Genomic DNA, 18,735 nt, shown 5'->3' with positions numbered 1-18,735 from the left:
AGGGTATATAAAAACTGTGAGTACCAAGAGCAACCCTCAGTTTGTTAACTACCCCTGTGACCTCACATTCGCTCACCCTTCAGGGCTGCGTACTGCAGAAGCCAGCCAGTATCAAGAGTCTGTGTGCTAGGACCTGGTATGGCCCCCAGGACTGAGGCCCAGTTGTAACCCCTATAGTTATACCACCAACTAAAGTAATATTGCCCCATAAAGAAGTTAGTCTCACATATTTGAAGTTGTTACGGCAGGACTTAAGTGTCTTGATAAAAGCTATGCCCTTTACCAAGGTCCCATACCTGGAAATAATTTTAAATATGGGTTTACAGAAAAGACATAGCTAAAGACCAATTTAGTAAATGATTTTTTCCGTTTCATCCAGTACCCATTTGTTACAGTCAAACCCTGTGAAATAGGACATACATGTGTAGTCAGCATCTACAAGCAGAGGGGAGTGATGCTCCCCTTCCTGCTCGTAATATCTAGTTTTTATTATATTCACTTATACAGCGCTGACAGACAACAAGGCTTTACAGACTTACTTGCTGTTTCAAAGGATGCTCACAATTTAAGTTCCCTATCAATATGTCTTTGTATGAGTTTCCTCCCACGCTCCAAACATGTGGAGAACACCCAAACTCCATGCAGATGTGGCCTTGTAGGGCTGGTCTTTGGTTTGAATCTGACCAAGGACATCAGTGCAAACTACTGAGCTGCCCGGGTGGATGGGTCCTATGTAGTATCGCCTCAGATATGTGCTGATGTATAGGTGCAGAAAGGAGCATACTGCTCGTATATACACTTTAGAAGGCAAGAAAGAAGAAAAATCGATTTTCTTTCTTCCTGGGTGTGCCGAGAGCATGGATCCTCATCTTCTATCATTTATATACTATCTACAGCCTATAAAAACTTTTTAAATTGGATGTTGTGAACTGCAGAAGAGGAAAAAAATAAAAAAAAATACTGCACCAAGCTCACCAAAGCGTCATGTCCAAAGATACAAAATCTACATGAAATATTGCTGCAAAGTAAGCCAACCAATAGTTGATAAAGTTAGAGAAAAAAAAAGTGCCTATCCCTGCACCACATTTGTCATCTAGCCTAAGCCCCTGGGATGAATTTGGTGCGTGTCACTGACAGTTTCCACCGTCTATAGGATTAGTAAACCGCTCCTATGTGCTCTCGACATACATCTCAGCCTTCTGTTTATATAAGAAAGTGCAGCCTGCCGTGCTTTACTATACAACTGAAAAAAAGTAAGGCCGACATACCACCCCTCTTGGCCTCCACTGGCTGAACTAGGGGCCAAAGGCTAACTTTTCTCAGCATATACATTAAACGTATGGTTCGGTGCTAGTAACTATGCCCGTGTTTAAACAAACCCATCTAAGGGTCAAAAAGGGCTACTGTGACCGACTATCCTGTTGAGTGCCTCAGGTTGTGCATGTACATGAACAGTCACACAACATGGTCAATACAAAAATATTTAGTGATGCCACATGGTATAAATACAAATTGTAGATTTTTCCGCATTGAATGGTACAGTTGGCTGTATCCTACGTAGTAACAACTCTAGGACGTCAATGCTTTCCGTGCCATCTCCAGAGCACCTTCCTGTGTCTCGTTTCCACCGATGAAACCGCTGGCATGAACAAAGATGCAACCAGGAATGCCACTAATTGAGGAGAGATCATCTGCTCGAAGACCACGCCAATCCTCTGGTAGAGAAAGCCTAGAGAAGAGTACAAGAAAAGATTTGCCAATTTTCCCCAAAAAGAACAAGGAAACAGGACATCTGATTCTTCTAGAAAACCATCAACTATTCTCTTACATTTCAATGAGACTATCATCTAGAAACAAAAATGTCAATTACACCAAATGACCATAAATATCTAACAATGTGATTTTTAGAATAAGTAAAGCCCATTTTTCCCTCTTAAAGGACCCCTCTGTGAACAGTATACGTGCTCAGACACAGAGAAGGTCATAAGTGTGTGTGTGATATGAGGTCCTCTACTCAGTTTGCTTTACTACACCCCTTTAATAGATCCCTTAGGGTCCATTCACACGTCTGTAGTGTATTGCGGACCCCTAATACACCCGGCCGGCAACCCTCCATACAACTGCCTATTCTTGTCCGCAATTGCGGACAAGAATAGGACGTGTCCTATTTTTTTGCGAAGCCGCGGCCCGGAAGTTCAGGGCCGTGGCACGGAAATGCGGATGCGGACAGAACACTGTGCTGTCCGCATCTTTTCTGTCCCCATAGAGAATGAATGGGGACAGATGTGGACATGTGAATGGACCCTTAAGGTAAGTTAATTACGAGTATTTGTGATCCTGTTATTTATGCAATTCCTTTATCTAGAAGAATATAATGCCCCATAACCAAATAGGATAATTCATATTACTACTAACCGATTCTGAAAGGTGTTGGGACCTGTGGGAACACACTGCACCCTCCACTTAGCGCTCTGATCTGGATAGATCACGTATTTAATTTGTTTCTCCAGATTGATTTCTTTTTCCACTTGGAATAAGTGCTCCTTCCATGGGCATCTACCTTGGGCCAAGATCACCACTTCTCCACTGCCATCCGCCTGTAAGAGACAGCAGTTGTCACTGCACATTACTGCCCCTAGAGGCAGACAAGAGACAAGTACACTGTCACTATGCTCAGGATTGGTCTCTGTTCCAAAATGCTGAGGCTAAAATCAATCACGGCTACTGAACCTGGAATCGCTGCCTGATGGCTTCTTCCACCAAAGATCGAGCCGGCAGCCAAGAACGGTGGTAAAAGTCCAAGCGTGACACAAACTCTGTCCCTGCCAGTTCCATCGCCTTCTTAAATCCAGCCTACAAAAGTAAATTTGTGAGAATACACATTACAATGCGAGCTGCATGTTCAAAGTTGTACAATTTATGCCATTTCCTCCACATAAGCGCCATGTACATTAAAAAGAAACCAGTCACAAAATACTCCCACAGCTTAGAATACAACACGATGTGTAGAAAATACTGCCATGTTCTCATCTACATCTCCGAGATCCGCCAGGACATTGTTAGTAAGTCTTACTGAGAAACTTAAAGGGAACCTGTCATCAACTGTACGCTGACCGTACTGAGGGCAGTATAAAAGTAGTGACAGAAATGCTGATTTCAGCCGTGTGTCACTCATGAGCTAAAAGTAAGTGGTTGCTGAGAACCAGCATCATCGTCATTGCAGAACAGGCCTTGAGAAGAGTCACATCCACCTGAGAAGAGTCATGGTTATCCATAATCTCCTGCACTCTCACCCATCTGCTGATGATTGGCAGTTCTCCCCTAGAGAGAAAGGGAGACAACTAGGTAGAAGACTGTCAGTCATCAGCAGGTGGGCAGGGGAGCAGGAATTCATGTATAACCAGGACTCTTCTCAGGTGGATGTGACTCTTTTCAAGGCCTGGGCTGCGATGATGATGATGATGATGGTTCTCGGCAACCACTTACTTTTAGCTAATGAGTGACACACCGCTGAGATCAGCATTCCTGTCACTACTTTATACTGCCCACAGTACGGCCAGCATTAAGTTGATGACAGGTTCCTTTAAAGGAGTAGTTCTGTTATATAAAGTTATCCCCTATCCACAGGATAGGGGCTAACAGATTGGTGGGATTGTTACTGCCTGGACCCCCACCGATCACATGAATGGGGGTTCCGTACACAGTGGAGACCCTGAAATGATCAGAACAGCCAGTCGCACGGCTACTCCATTAATTTCTATGGCAGTTTTGAAGATGGCGGAGATGGCTCAGCTATCTCTAAAACTACCACAGAAATGAATGGCGCAGCTGAGCACAAGCCCAACCAACCTGTCAGTTCATCTGAACCAATTGTTATCCCCTGTCCTGTGTATAGGGGATAACTTTATATAACCAGAATACCCCTTTAGATACCAATAGCCTCCCGATCCATTACCGATAAGCACAATGAAGAACATGCAGGGACCCTGTAGGCCCTTCACTGCACTGACCACTGGAAGTCCTGGAGGCCATTAAAGGGGTTGTCTGAGTGATCCTTAAATTTGACCAACGCAGAATAGTAAATGTCTTAAAGGGGTTGTCTATCCCTGCGTGGCTGGACCTGTGGAGGAAATCACACTTGTCTGATTCTCAATGCAGATATCAGGTCTCCCCCAATTATTTTAAAGAGGTTGTCCCACAAAATATATTGTACAGTTTTCAAACCAGCACCTGAATACTTTTGTAATTGCATGTAATAATAATTTTAGTATAGCCACCGAGTTATCACTGCAAAAGGTGCACCACAATGATATGCAGCTGACAACACTGGCTAATCCCTCAGGCTGATGTTAAAAACTGAGACTTTAGCCAATGTATTCCAGCCAGGAACACATCGGAGCCCTTTTTAAAACACAGTCAAGGTATCTCAGTGTGGCATGGGTCCTACCACTAGGCTACCTACGGTGTGTGAACACGGTCTGAGAGGTGCTAAGATGTAACTCACAGCCAAGCTCCCACATACCTCCATAGTGAGATCACTCATGCAGTGGGAGAAGGGATAGGGCTGCAAGCCCCCCCTATAACAGGCCATGTGACAGAGGCTACCAGGTGCAACAGAATGCTACCAGCAGTACACAATGGCACATTCTAAACATATCAAGAAAAATTACTGAAATAAAGTGGCCCAATATGGGAGGAAATGCTCAAAAACCCCAAACACTGTGGCGTGTTTATAAACGGGAGCAATTCCTCCGCATGTGATCCGTTGCTAGCGGCAATCCCCAGTTATAGGTGGGGCTTGCAGCCCTATCCCTTCTCCCACTGCATGAGTGATCTCACTATGGAGGTATGTGGGAGCTTGGCTGTGAGTTAGATCTTAGCACCATTCAGTGTTCACACACCGTAGGTAGTCTAGTGGTAGGACCCATGCCACACTGAGATACCTTGACTGTGGTGCAGAAGGGCTCCGTTGTGTTCCTAACTGGAATACATTAGCTAAAGTCTCCGTTTTTAACATCAGCTTGAGGGATTAGCCAGTGTTGTCAGTTGCATAACATTGTGGTGCACCTTTTGCAGTAATCTATGTATTTGTATATTTTCATCCACACACTACTCCATCTTGTGTAGGATGCCTTGTGGTTCATATGGTCCGCTGCCGACATCCTCCACTGTAAGCGTTTTTTGCTGGGGATTACCGCTAGCAATGGATCACATGCGGAGGAATTGCTCCCCCGGTTATAAACACGCTACAGTGTTTGGGGGTTTTTGAGCATTTCCTCCCACTTAGGCCACTTTATTTTAGTGATAGCCACTCAGTTACTCAATAAAATGCATCTGTATAGCGTCACCTGCATTTTTTTTTCTTATTTCTTTGACCTGCTCACTGAGATGGCCGCACATGCTCAGTTTCATCCTTCAACTGCCTCCTGAGCTGTGATAGGGAGAGCATGGACACGCCCCCTGAGCTGCAGCAGAGAAGACACTCCCCTGAGCTGCCAGCTTTATATAAATCTAGCAGAGCAATGAATGTGGAGATCTCTGGATCCATGTGAGGTACAGGGCTGGTTCTAGCTTTGTTAGAAAGAGACTGTCGTGTACTATAGGATGTCCGATTTTTATTTTTTACATTAGTCATTGGATAACCCCTTTAAGGTATTATTGGCAGCTTTTAGGATAACTAGCACAACCCTTTTAACATTTAGGCTCCAGGGACATCTTTTAATGCTCCTGATGCCAAGTGTAATGGCCCTTAGTGATAAAAGATTTCCCAAAAGAAACATTATCTTTTGATATGGATACAACCAAAACTGGATTTTCCAGTGTCTACATGTTGACGACTTATCCTCTGGGGTCCCTGGCAACCCCACGAGCACCTGTCTTCAGCAGCAATTTTTGTATAATGCACTACAGGGGAAGTAATTATTTTGTGGGGTGTACATCTCACAAAAACACCTAAAAATTACTACAACTGAATGTTTTTTGGCAAAAAAAAATAAAAAATCACACCAAAAAAAGTACATGTGGCAGCAATCTAAAACACTGCACATACAATGGTGATTTTGAGCACACAGTGAATTATACGCTCAGGGCATGTGAACAGATGCTAAATGCACTCATTGCAATGAAGACAGAATAGAGAATATATATATATCTATGAATGCAGCATCCCAAATACACACTAGAGAGATTCTAGTAAACGTAACCACAATCGCAGGTCCTTAGTGGTGGTATTTGTCTTATTGCTCAATTAACCAAAGCAACCCCATGAGCCATTACTTCTGTGTCCTGATCAGGTTCATTCCAGCGTGGGTTGAGATGTCCAACTCGGGAGCTCAGGTTGGTGGTAATGTTGTATCTCTGCTCCCCATCAAACTGGGATACTCCATTGTCTATAGCATCGATTTCTTCAACAAAGTTCTCATACATCTAGGAAATAGAAATATTAAAGATTTACACAATACATCCACGTATTGACTTCTTTAAAGAGTACGGACACTTTTGGGGCATTTTCTTTACTGAAAGGCATGTAGTTTCTCTACAAAAGTCATATTTGTAATTTATTTATTTTAACACATTTTCGACCTCTTGGCTTCTGTAGCTTCTATGTATTACAATACACAGCCAGAGCTCATCTGATGGCTTGGTCCCCAAATGGGTCCATAACTTGCAAGAAAAATTCAACTCATATGTCCAAAATCAGGAAACCTCAGACAGACACTGCAGGATGGATTGTAAAGATTGCCTTGGAGCTCATGCACACGCTCGTTGCCAGTTTTGCAGTCCGCAAATTGCAGATCTGCATTTTGCGGAACGGAAGGTCCAGACCATAATAGAACAGTCCTATCCTTGTCGGTAATGTGGACAAGAATAAGACATGTTTTATAGTTTTGAGAATGCCCTGGAATGGACACAGAGTGCTGTCCACATCTTTTGCAGCCCTATTAAATTGGTCCGCATCCGACCTGTAAAAATAAAGTATATCAGAAATAACAACAACAATAATAATATATATAAAAAAAATTCATAGGTTTCTAGTTAGCCGTGTACCAGAAATCTAGATGACCACTTCTGGTCGCAGCGCCACCCATAGCTGGAAAGCATGCTATTAGTTTGAAGGGAGCCTGAAATGTTCATTAAAACTAGGAAGATTTATGGTTAACAGAAAATGGTGGGAGATCTAGAAGAAGATCGCCAGTGATGGCTAACCTCCGACACTCCAGCTGTGGTGAAACTACGACTCCCAGCATGCTCTATTCATTTCTATGGAGTTCTGAGCACAGCCAAGCAGGTGTACATCTTGGGAGTTGTAGTTTTATCACAGCTGCAGTGTCGGAGGTTAGCCATCACAGCTTTAAAAGAAAAGCAGCTTTTTCTGTCCATAAGCAACCAATCACAACACAGATTTCCCTTCCTATTCTGGACTTCTAAAATAAAAGCTGTGCTGTGATTGGTTGCTTTGGGCACCAGAGAGTTACTCTTTCAAACAGCTTCATAAATCCTCCCCTGGTTCAGTTTTGTGTCACTCGCCTTGTCATATAGGACTGGTATAATAGGGTCCTCCTCATCGGTTCCCAGGAGCGTGGCTAGTATCTGTGTGCCAAAGTGGGCATATACCAGGCCAGCGCTGCTCAGCTTGGTAACCCACGGCTTGTCAGGATATAGGCTGTTCATGGTTTCACAGAAAGATCTGCAAGATTTCAAAACATGTAGATGTTACAAAGGCAAGAAAAAAGGACAAAACAACGAAGACATATAGATAGATGTAGTCTCACCTTTGATGGTGGTCGTAGCGGTTCCGGGAAGGGTCATACTCGCCGCCCACATCGACAACTACATCACACTGCGATAAAAGCTGCGGGTCCCGGGTTCTAACAATCTCTGCATCCTGATAAAGGGCAATATATATATATTATATTCTTCATTTCATCTCAGAGGCTTCATGTACATTACATAGCAACAAGCTAGTCAGCGGTTAAAACAGTGAGGGTCCTACTCGCAAGAGCTTACAATCCATCTATCCACATGTACACAAACACGCACATTTCACTCCACTATTCCCTTTGAGTAGGTGGTTTTCGGGATATAATTTGACATCACTCCGTGTATACGACTTCCTGTCCTGGATCTTTACCTTCCTCCTTTCTTTGGACTTTGACCACAACAAACAGTTTTGCTCGACTTTCTCATTCATTCCATTCACTGCGATCAGAGAGGGAAGCGGGTGAGAGACTCCATTACAGGATCACACATGACACAGATAAGTGCAGAGCTCTTCTGTGGACATCTTTATCTAGGCCTATCAAGAGAACAATACAGCTGTCATCCTAAATCTACTACTATTATACTACCAGATAACACCTCACAGCAGCAATAAACTGACCATGGATAACCTATCTATATAGGAGTTTTATCTCTGTGCCGACTTCTACAGAAGGACAGTAATTTTGTATATAATTTTCTAGGGCATAGTACTGCTTAAATAGAAAACACAGCCAAATAAAAAAAATAAAAAAGTTTTCTATGAATATTAAGTAAAAAAAAAAAATAATAATAATAATGGAAGCATCCCTTTAAAGTTTGGGCATCAGAAAGGAGGCTATGGGGGTGCTCTATCGTCAGGACACTGCCCTGTCACATACAGTTGTGTCTGCACATTACATCCCACATTGACCCTTTTATACTTAACCCCATAGGGACACAGCCTTATTTCACCTTAAGGACCAGGCCATTTTTTGCAAATCTGACCAGTGTCACTTTAAGTGGTGATAACTTTAAAACGCTTTGACTTATCCAGCCCGTTCTGAGATTGTTTTTTCGTCACATATTGTACTTCATGACGCTTGAAAAATGAAGTCAAAATTTAATTTTTTTTTGCATAAAAAAAAACTAAATTTACCAAAAATTTGGAAAAGTTAGCAAATTTCAAAAGTTTCAGTTTCTCTACTTCTGTAATACATAGTAATACCCCCAAAAATTGTGATGACTTTACATTCCCCATATGTCTACTTCATGTTTGAATTATTTTGGGAATATTTTATTTTTTGGGGATGTTACAAGGCTTGGAAGTTTAGAAGCAAATCCAATTTTTAGGGACCACTACAGGTCTGAAGTCTCTTTGCAAGGCTTACATAATAGAAACCACCCAAAAATGACCCCATTCTATAAACTACACCCCTCAAGGTATTCAAAACTGATTTTACAAACTTCGTTAACCCTTTAGGTGTTGCACAAGAGTTATTGGCAAATGGGGATGAAATTTGAGAATTTCATTTTTTTGCCTACTTTTCCATTTTAACCCAATTTTTCCCCACTAACAAAGCAAGGGTTAACAGCCAAACAAGACTATCTTTATTGCCCTGACTCTGCCGTTTACAGAAACACCCCATATGTGGCCGTAAACTACTGTACGGCCACACAGCGGGGCGCAGAGTGAACGGTGAGCCGTTTGGTTTTTGGAAGACAGATTTGGCTGGACTGGTTTATTTACACCATGTCCCATTTGAAGCCCCCCTGATGCACCCCTAGAGTAGAAACTCCATAAAAGTGACCCCATCTAAGAAACTACACCCCTCAAGGTATTCAAAACTGATTTTACAAACTTTGTTAACCCTTTAGGTGTTGCACAAGATTTAATGGAAAATAGAGATACAATTTAAAAATTTAACTTTTTTGGCAGATTTTCCATTTTAATATTTTTTTTCCAGTTACAAAGCAAGGGTTAACAGCCAAACAAAACTCAATATTTATGGCCCCGATTCTGTAGCTTACAGAAACACCCCATATGTGGTCGTAAACTGCTGTACGGGCACACGGCAGGGTGCAGAAGGAAAGGAATGCCATACGGTTTTTGGAAAGCAGATTTTGCTAGACAGTTTTTTTTGACACAATGTCCCATTTGAAGCCCCCCTTATGCACCCCTAGAGTAGAAACTCCAAAAAAGTGGCCCATTTTAGAAACTACGGGATAGGGTGGCAGTTTTGTTGGTACTAGTTTAGGGTACATATGATTTTTGGTTGCTCTATATTACACTTTTTGTGAGGCAAGGTAACAAGAAATAGCTTTTTTGGCACTTTTTTTTTGTTATTTACAACATTCATCTGACAGGTTAGATCATGTGGTAATTTTATAGAGCAGGTTGTCATGGACGCAGCGATACATACATAAAAAAAAAAAAAGCATACATATTAGGCAAGTTTTACACAATGATTTCATTTTGAAAACAAAGAAAATGTTTTAGTGTCTCCATAGTCTAAGAGCCATAGTTTTTTCAGTTTTGGGGCGATTATCTTGGGTAGGGTATGATTTTTGCGGGATGAGATGACGGTTTGATTGTTACAATTTTGGCATACTTGCGACTTTTTTGATCACTTTTATTACCTTTTTTTGGGAAGTAAGGTGGGCAAAATTTCAATTTCATCATAGTTTTTTTTTTTTTTTTTTTATGGCGTTCACCGTTAGGGTAAAGTAACATGACCGTTTTATAGATCAGGTCGTTACGGACACGGCGATACCAAACATGTGTAGGGAATTTTATTTTTTTCATTTTTAATCAGTGATAAATGTGTTTTTTAATTTTTACTTTTTTTTCACTTTTTTTTTTACCCAGACCCACTTTGTCTGAACAGATCTATGCCTTAAGCACAGATCTGTTCAGCACCATGGACAGCAGGATGCCTGAGACGGCATCCTGTTGCCATGGGAACCTTCCCCGTCTGCTCAGTTGTGGCCACAACTGCGCAGACGGGGAAGGGTAAGGACGGGGCTGTCTGGGAGCTCTCTCCCTCTCCCATCGGGGGGCTGCAAAGGCACAGCAGCCCCCCGATCGGAGAGGGAGGGAGCTCCCTGAGCTGTTAACCTTTTTCATACAGAAGTCCGTACGGACCGCGGTATGGAAAGGGTTAAACGGCTGACATCGCATCACCGATGTCAGCCGTTTATACCAGGGTGTCAGCAATGTGCTGGCACCCTGGTATACCCACTAACCACCAACGATCATTCAAGGGGAGGCGGGCGGGGGATCGCAATCCCGCCTGGCGCACCGCTTGCCTCCCGCAACCCTCCCCCTGCACCTCCCGCCGCCATAAAATAATTCAGGGGGGGTGAAACATATATTTTGGGCATTATAAAGTCAGGGACCCCGGGGATCAGAAACTGCAAAAAGCGGATCAAACTGCAGGTCCGAATTGACCTGCGGTTTGTTGCGATCGCCGACATGGGGGGGGTCACGGGACCCCCCCGCGCATTTAGCCTAGGTGCCTGCTCAAATAAGCTCGGCTATTTTATGGCAAGAGAACCCCATTACATATCCCTCGGCATGGTGACTACTGGGTTTGGTACTTTCACACTTGCGTTAAAGTTTTCTGGTATTGAGTTCTGTCCTAGGGGCTCAATGCCGGGGAAAAAAAATGTTTTATCCATTTCCCACAGACATTCAGCTGAAGATCATATTTAGGCCTCATGCACACGACCGTTGTGTGCACCCGTGGCCGTTGTGCCGTTTTCCGTTTTTTTTCGCGGACCCTTTGACTTTCAACTTTTTTGATCACTTTTATTACCTTTTTTTGGGAAGTAAGGTGGGCAAAATTTCAATTTCATCATAGTTTTTTATTTTTTATTTTTATGGCGTTCACCGTTAGGGTAAAGTAACATGACCGTTTTATAGATCAGGTCATTACGGACGCGGCGATACCAAACATGTGTAGGGAATTTTATTTTTTTCATTTTTAATCAGTGATAAATGTGTTTTTTAATTTTTACTTTTTTTTTACCCAGACCCACTTTGTCTGAACAGATCTATGCCTTCAGCACAGATCTGTTCAGCACCATGGACAGTAGGATGCCTGAGACGGCATCCTGTTGCCATGGGAACCTTCCCCGTCTGCTCAGTTGTGGCCACAACTACGCAGACGGGGAAAGGTAAGGACGGGGCTGACTGGGAGCTCTCTCCCTCTCCCATCGGGGGGCTGCAAAGGCACAGCAGCCCCCCGATCGGAGAGGGAGCTCCCTGAGCTGTTAACCTTTTTCATACAGCGGTCCGCGCATTTAGCCTAGGTGCCTGCTCAATGATTTGAGCAGGCACCTTGTTCCGATCACTGCCGGCCGGGCGGCAGTGATCGGAACACCACATGACGTACCAGTACGTCATGTGTCCTTAAGAGGTTAATGCACTCTTAAGGGGTTTGTATGTCAGATAAGCTCGGCTATTTTATGGCAAGAGAACCCCATTACATATCCCTCGGCATGGTGCCTACTGGGTTGGGTACTTTCACACTTGCGTTAAAGTTTTCTGGTATTGAGTTCTGTCCTAGGGGCTCAATGCCGGGGGAAAAAAAAAATGTTTTATCCATTCCCCACAGACATTCAGCTGAAGATCATATTAACTGTATTCAAGATCACAATTACTGACAAGTAGGAGAGGATGAGGCATCTCTTTACCTCAGTGTTGTAAAGTAACTTATCCTGCTGTGCAATTAGGACAGGTTGTGTGTGTCCTAATAGGATGGCGGACATTTTATTTCTACTAATTGTTCCCTAGACAAAATGAGTCATAACTAATGAAAGGTATTTGGGAATGTATTTATAATAAAGTAATATTTAAGTATTTTCATTTTCTTAATTCACAGGTAACCCTTTTAACGAAGTACCTGTGCAACCTACACCTAAGGTGGCAGTGGAGGTACAGGGAAAGCATAAATAGCCTGTATGACAAAGTGCATAATTCCTTTGTTCCTATGGGAGATAAGCCCCATCCAGAGTGGTCCATCAGCTACATAGTCCCCTCTTCCCCTTAAAATAGACATGCACACTCGGCCATGCATGGTTATGATGGAGTCGGGTGAAACAGTGGACAACCTGTAATAAGTTTTACGACTAATACACCTTCTGTTTTAATTCTTCACCATTTCCAGGATCTCTGCTTGCCATCTATGAATAGGAACTCATTCAACATCAACAGGTTGCCTTCTTCTCTCGCCATGACATGTCGCTAGACTGCCTCAGTCATGCGACATCACCTCGGATGAGACAAAAGGATTCCCAACAGTGATGTCATGAAGACCCCGGCATAATTTTAAGGAAAATTATTTTGAAAAGTGGGTCACATTTTTTCACGTGAAAACTGGCTGATCCTCCATTTCCGCAGGACCCCAATATATCCATGACCGGCTGTAGTTACATCCCCTGCCCACACCAAGGCTTGCCTGGCATTCCTCCCTGGACCAGCATCCTTGGCATTAGGCCTCATGCACACGACTATGTATTTTGTGATCCACAAGATACAGGTGACAGACATTTTATTTGTTTGTTTTTTTACTGATCCACTGATTTCAAAGTGTCCGTGGTCTGCATTTAGTGGCCAAGTATAGGACATGTTCTATCTTTTTGTAGAACAGACAGATACTTAAGATACACGGATCAGCACTTCATCATCTGCTGGTAGGTAGTTCATGTTAACCCCTTGTCTTCTGGGTTACATTTCTGTATGTGGTTTTTCAAACTTTATTAAAAAGTATAAAACTTTTGAATGAAAGAATTTCTGGCACACACCTTTACGCTGTTGGCACTGCTAAACCAACAATAGCTTTATTTTTTCAAGGGAACCTGTCACTAGATTTTTGTGCCCTAGACCACCAGTAGAGATGAGCGAACTTCTGTTTTAAGTTCGGCGTCTAAAGTTCGGCTTCCGGTTAGCGGAGGATCCCGATATGGATTCCGAATTCCGTTGTGGTCCGTGGTAGCGGAATCAATAATGGCTATTATTGATTCTGCTACCACGGACCACAACGGAATTCGGAATCCATATCGGGATCCTCCGCTAACCGGAAGCCGAACTTTAGACGCCGAACTTAAAACAGAAGTTCGCTCATCTCTAACCACCAGCATTGTGTAATACTGCTGGGCTAAAGGGGTTCTCCGTAAGTTCAGTAGTGATTATCTATCCTTACTGGATGTTAATGTCAGATGGGCGCCACCCCGCTAAAATGCTGTTTTCAAGAGCTGCTGTGCAGGTGTAGTCACCATATCTGGTTACTGCAGCACTGCTACTGTTCACTTGAATGCTGCAGTAACCAGGCATGGCCTCTAGGCGGTGTACAGAGCTGGCGGACAGCAGCTCCTGAAAACAGCTGCGTGGTAGCGGTGATCTGATACTGATGATCTAGCCCAGGGCTGGCCAACCTGCGGCTCTCCAGCTGTTGTCAAACTACAACTCCCTCCATTCCCTGCTGTAGGCTAATAGCTGTAGGCAGACTCGGCATGCTGGGAGTTGTAGTTTTGCAACAGCTGGAGAGCTGCAGGTTGGCCAGCCCTGATCTAGCCTAAGGATAGGCGATCTGTACATTTCGCTGTCAAATCTCACCATTAGAACAATGGGGGACATTTACTTTACTTTCCTCGCTTGCTTGGCTGAAGGCATATGCTCTCTTCACGTTTAATTATATCTTCTGTTTTTTTTGCATACCTCGTGACCATACCTAAGAACAGTCACCAAGACCGAAGTAAAAAGGGTGGGAAATTTAGGGGTGCTGTCATGGACTCTTGAAAATCAAATTACCGGTAAGTGTAATTATTATTTTTCCCCTATCGTCCATGACAGCACTATGAGAGATCCCAGAAAAAAGTAGGGTGGGACCACGGCCTGGAGAACCTTGCGACCAAAGTCAGAAGGAGAAGAAGAAAGATCCAACCTATAGTGCTTAAAAAAAGGCAAAGGAGATGACCAAGTTGCAGCTTTGCAGAGGTCTTGGATTGAAGCTTCTGCTCTCTCTGCCCAAGAAGTTGCCACCGCTCTTGTTGAGTGAGCCGACCATCCCCGAGGGAAATCGTCTTCCATAGGGAAACATAAGCTAAACAGATAGCCTGCCTTATCCACCTAGCTAATGAACTTTTGCTAGCTGATTTTCCTCTATTAGGGCCTGCAAATTGTATAAAACAAAGAAATTGTCTTCCTCCACCCCTTGGTAGCCTCTAAGTAAGCCAGTACACATCTCCTAAAATCCAAGTGATAGAGCTCAGCTTCCTTAGGGTGATCACAAAAGGAAGGGAGAAACACTTCCTGGCCCTTGTGAAAATCCGAGACTACTTTGGGGAGAAATGCTGGGGCGCAGAGAAATCCTGTCCTCCTGAATGGAGGGATGATGGAAAAAACTTGCATCTCACCTAATCTCTTGGCCGATGTGATGGCCACTATGACACATTTTAATGTTAGAATCTTAATGGGGACTTCAGAGAGGGGTTCAAAGGGCGCTTTAACCAAAGCCTGAAGGACCAGGCCAAGGTCCCAAGGAGGGACCCTAGAGGTCCTAGCCAGGATGTTCCTAGCAAGGGCCTTACAAAATCTAAACAATCAAAGGATGAGAAGCTAGACTCGAATCAAAGGAAATTTAGGGCCAAAATCGGAACTTTTAAAAAGGTACTTAAGCCCAACCCCTTATCTAAACCCCTCTGGAGAAACTCTAAAATCCTAGGAATGCTAAGCCGACAAGGTGAAGAAGAAATCCCTAAAAACTTAAAGAAAACCGACCATACTCTAGCGTATATGACTGTAGTTACTTCTTTCCTACTTTTTAATAAAGTAGAGACTACCGACCCCGATAGCCCCTTTTTGATCAGTTGCGACCTTTCAAAACCCAAGCCGTTAAGTGAAGGCCCTTGACTGGGGGATGTATCACTGGGCCTTGACAAGAGATCCGGAGTTTCCGGAAGGACCCATGGCTCCCTGACAGACGGTAGTTTTAACCAGGTGAACCATGCTCAACGGGGCCAAAAGGTGGCCTATCAAGATCACAAAAGCTCTGTCTTCCCTTATTTTGTTCAACACCCTGGGAATCAATTGTAATGGAGGGAAAACATACAGAAGACCCCTGCCCAGGGCTAAAGGAAGGCATCTACTGCTGTGAGAATCCTCTGTACAAAAGGGAATATAATTTTTTAACCTTCCTGTAGCAAAAAGGGTCTATGTCTGGCAACCCCCACAGGCTTACTATCTTTGCAAATATGTCCTGATTCAAGGACCACTCCCTCTGGTCTAGTCTGTATCAACTTAGGTAGTCTGCTTTCCAGTTGTCTATACCCCTGATATGAAGGACTGATATTGGAAGGGAAGGTGTTGTCACTAAGGGAAATATTTGATTTGTAATTCCCATCAACTCCTCGGATCGGGTTCCCCCCTGATGATTTAAGTAGGCCACCACGGAACCATTGTCAGACAAAACCCTTAAATGCCGGTTCTGAAGCCAATCCAGGATCTTCTGCAGAGTCTTCAGAACTGCTGTCAATTCCTTTGCATTGGAAAAAATCTCCCAATCTGCACTGCCCAGGATCCCTCAAAGACTCTGTCCAGAACATGGGCCCCCCACCCAGACGGACTGGCGCCTGTAGTGATTACTAAAGGGTTTACCACCTTCCACAGGTCCCCCTGTATCAACCACCATTCTAGTGACCGATGGGTCTTCCTGGAGATTAGAATCTTGCTGTTCAGCTCCTCTGGTCTCCCTGACCATGACTGGAGAATCTCCCACTGGAGATCCCTGGAATGAGCTTGAGCCCACAGAACTGCTGGAATGCATGATGTCAAGGTACCGAGGACGGACATAGCTTTCTTGACTGAAACACAAGGGCATAGAATTAGATCTCGCACCACTGACCTTATTTTGTTCACTTTGTCCAAGGTCAGAAAGGATCTCTGGGAGGTCGAGCAAAATCCCCAGGAACCTCTGCGACTGTAGGGGGATCATCTTGGACTTCTCCATGTTCACTATCCAACCCAATGATTCCAGGATCTGAATTACTTGTTCTGCCTTTGAAAGACAACTCTGCCTGGATGGGGCCACTATTAAAAAAAAAAAATCGTCCAGGTAGGGAACAAACAAGATGGCTGCTCACATAGGAGAGGACATCTCCACCACCAACTTAGTAAATATGCAGGGAGCCATAGAAATCCAGAATGGAAGCACCTGGAACTGAAAGTGTCTTACTCTCCCCATGTAGCTGGCCAGCTAAGACCTGTCCTAGGTTGCTAGTATAGCTTATATGAGTCCTAATATGTGTTTAGTACTGCTAATAAAGCTTATTTGAACTGAACTGACTCCAGACATCATAGGAATAGCTATAGCCAGATCGACAGACAGAAAATTCAAATCGATCAATCAAGAGAATGGGGGGCTTGTGCTCCTCAGTATGAATGTAGCAGAGGTCATACATGCTCGCTGCCTCTCATTCATCCCTATGGAGATAGTTGAGCTCTTGTACTTCTCCGGATGTCCCATAGTCTTAAAAACTGCGGCATGCATGACAGTCTGCCGCTCCATTCAATGGGGATCATGGGCCTCTGTTCTTGTGATTGAGAACTGGACCCACGACTAGGAGTGAGGCATGGATGGGAATGATTGCACTTCCTACACATGTTCTAATAGACAATAAGGGGGCAGTAATATTTTTAGGAAAGCGGTGAGATCCCTTGCCTGCAGGGCTATTGTGCAGTTGTGCCGTTTTGATATTATTGCTGGGATAGAGATCCTTCGGCACTCCAACTGATGTGAACCTACAACTCCCAGCATGCACACTTGCTCTGCTTTTTTCAGAAATTTCAAAGAAGTCAATAGGGCATGCTGGGAATTGTAGTTTCACAACAGCTAGTGTGCAAATGGCTGCTGACCCGTGTCATTGGTACCATTGCTGCCCAAAAATTTTTTTTTTAAATAATATTATTAATAAGTGGTAGTCTTCTACTGTATTTCACATGGAGATGATTAAAGGGGTCAGTCACTTTTTGAAGCCTCCCTTTACAATACCATAAAAAAGTGGGTGCTGGGAAACCTGCTGTCCATGGACTCCATGTACAAACAGTGGCCACCGGCAGCAGCCGCGTCTACAGCAATCAAGATGGCGGAGGTCACGTCAGTGCCCGGCTGTGTCCTCTTCTGTGCCGGCTCAGACAGCATTCAGCGCATGCGCAGATACAGGGGGTCCTCCTGTGTGTCTGCACATGCGCTGAATGCTTTCAACTGCCATTTTCATTACTATGGACGGGATGCTGGAGTCAACTGTTTACACACAGAATCCATGCGAGGGGCCAAGAACTGGTGAGCTGCACTAAGAGATGGGGGAGGGATGGATTTCCTATGTAAGCGCCACGCAGTGTACGGCATAAAGGGGTCGCCCATTCAATCCACTGAAAATAAATGCCGGCACGCTCCCCTGGGTGCCATATAACCAATGTATTCTCTATGTAACATGGACCCCACAGAGCACCATACAGCGACACAATGAGGGCCTACACTGCACAGTCCTGAGCGGCAGGGACTCTGTGCCCGGATTCATCCAGACTGGAGATTCCTACGTCAGACCTGATCTTCTGGGCCCCGGAGTGAGATGGACCAGATATATGAAGAGGAAGACGATTCTTAATAATTCAGACACATCTCAGGCCCACCGTGCGCCACAAAGTCAAATCCATGTCCTCTAGGAGCTGGATTAGACACGAGTTATAATTTATGCCGGTTCCTGGTGTAAATTATAGTAAATCTGGGGGAAGCTTCGCTCCTCACATTTTTGAACCACTTTGCTAAATTGTCGAGAAGCACAAAAAGGTTGCATATTATGGTGTAAATACAGCATGTGCCACAACCTGACTTTTTTCCGCCACTATTGTACACACAAACTTAATCATGCGGTTTCCCTACAGACAAAGCCGGGATGGGATCCAAAAAGAAGAAAAAGTTTAATAAAATATCAGGG

The 18,735-nt window shown here is 43.9% G+C and overlaps 1 protein-coding gene across 1 annotated transcript; it reads right to left on the bottom strand.

Moving 5' to 3' along the window:
• Positions 1-1,465: 1,465 nt before the first annotated feature.
• Positions 1,466-16,748, bottom strand: LOC120993922 (MYG1 exonuclease-like). Its single transcript, XM_040422385.1, has 8 exons — positions 16,397-16,748; positions 8,132-8,199; positions 7,773-7,891; positions 7,528-7,687; positions 6,277-6,426; positions 2,731-2,853; positions 2,416-2,597; positions 1,466-1,729 (listed from the first exon to the last, which is right to left on the bottom strand). The coding sequence occupies exons 1-8, from the start codon at positions 16,746-16,748 to the stop codon at positions 1,570-1,572; spliced, it is 1,314 nt and encodes a 437-aa protein (XP_040278319.1). The 3' UTR covers positions 1,466-1,569.
• Positions 16,749-18,735: the final 1,987 nt, after the last annotated feature.

This window comes from Bufo bufo, chromosome 3, assembly GCF_905171765.1.
Source record: "Bufo bufo chromosome 3, aBufBuf1.1, whole genome shotgun sequence".
NCBI lineage: Eukaryota > Metazoa > Chordata > Amphibia > Anura > Bufonidae > Bufo > Bufo bufo.
The sequence above is the reverse complement of the archived record's forward strand: the minus strand, read 5'-3'. Positions and strand labels throughout refer to the sequence as shown.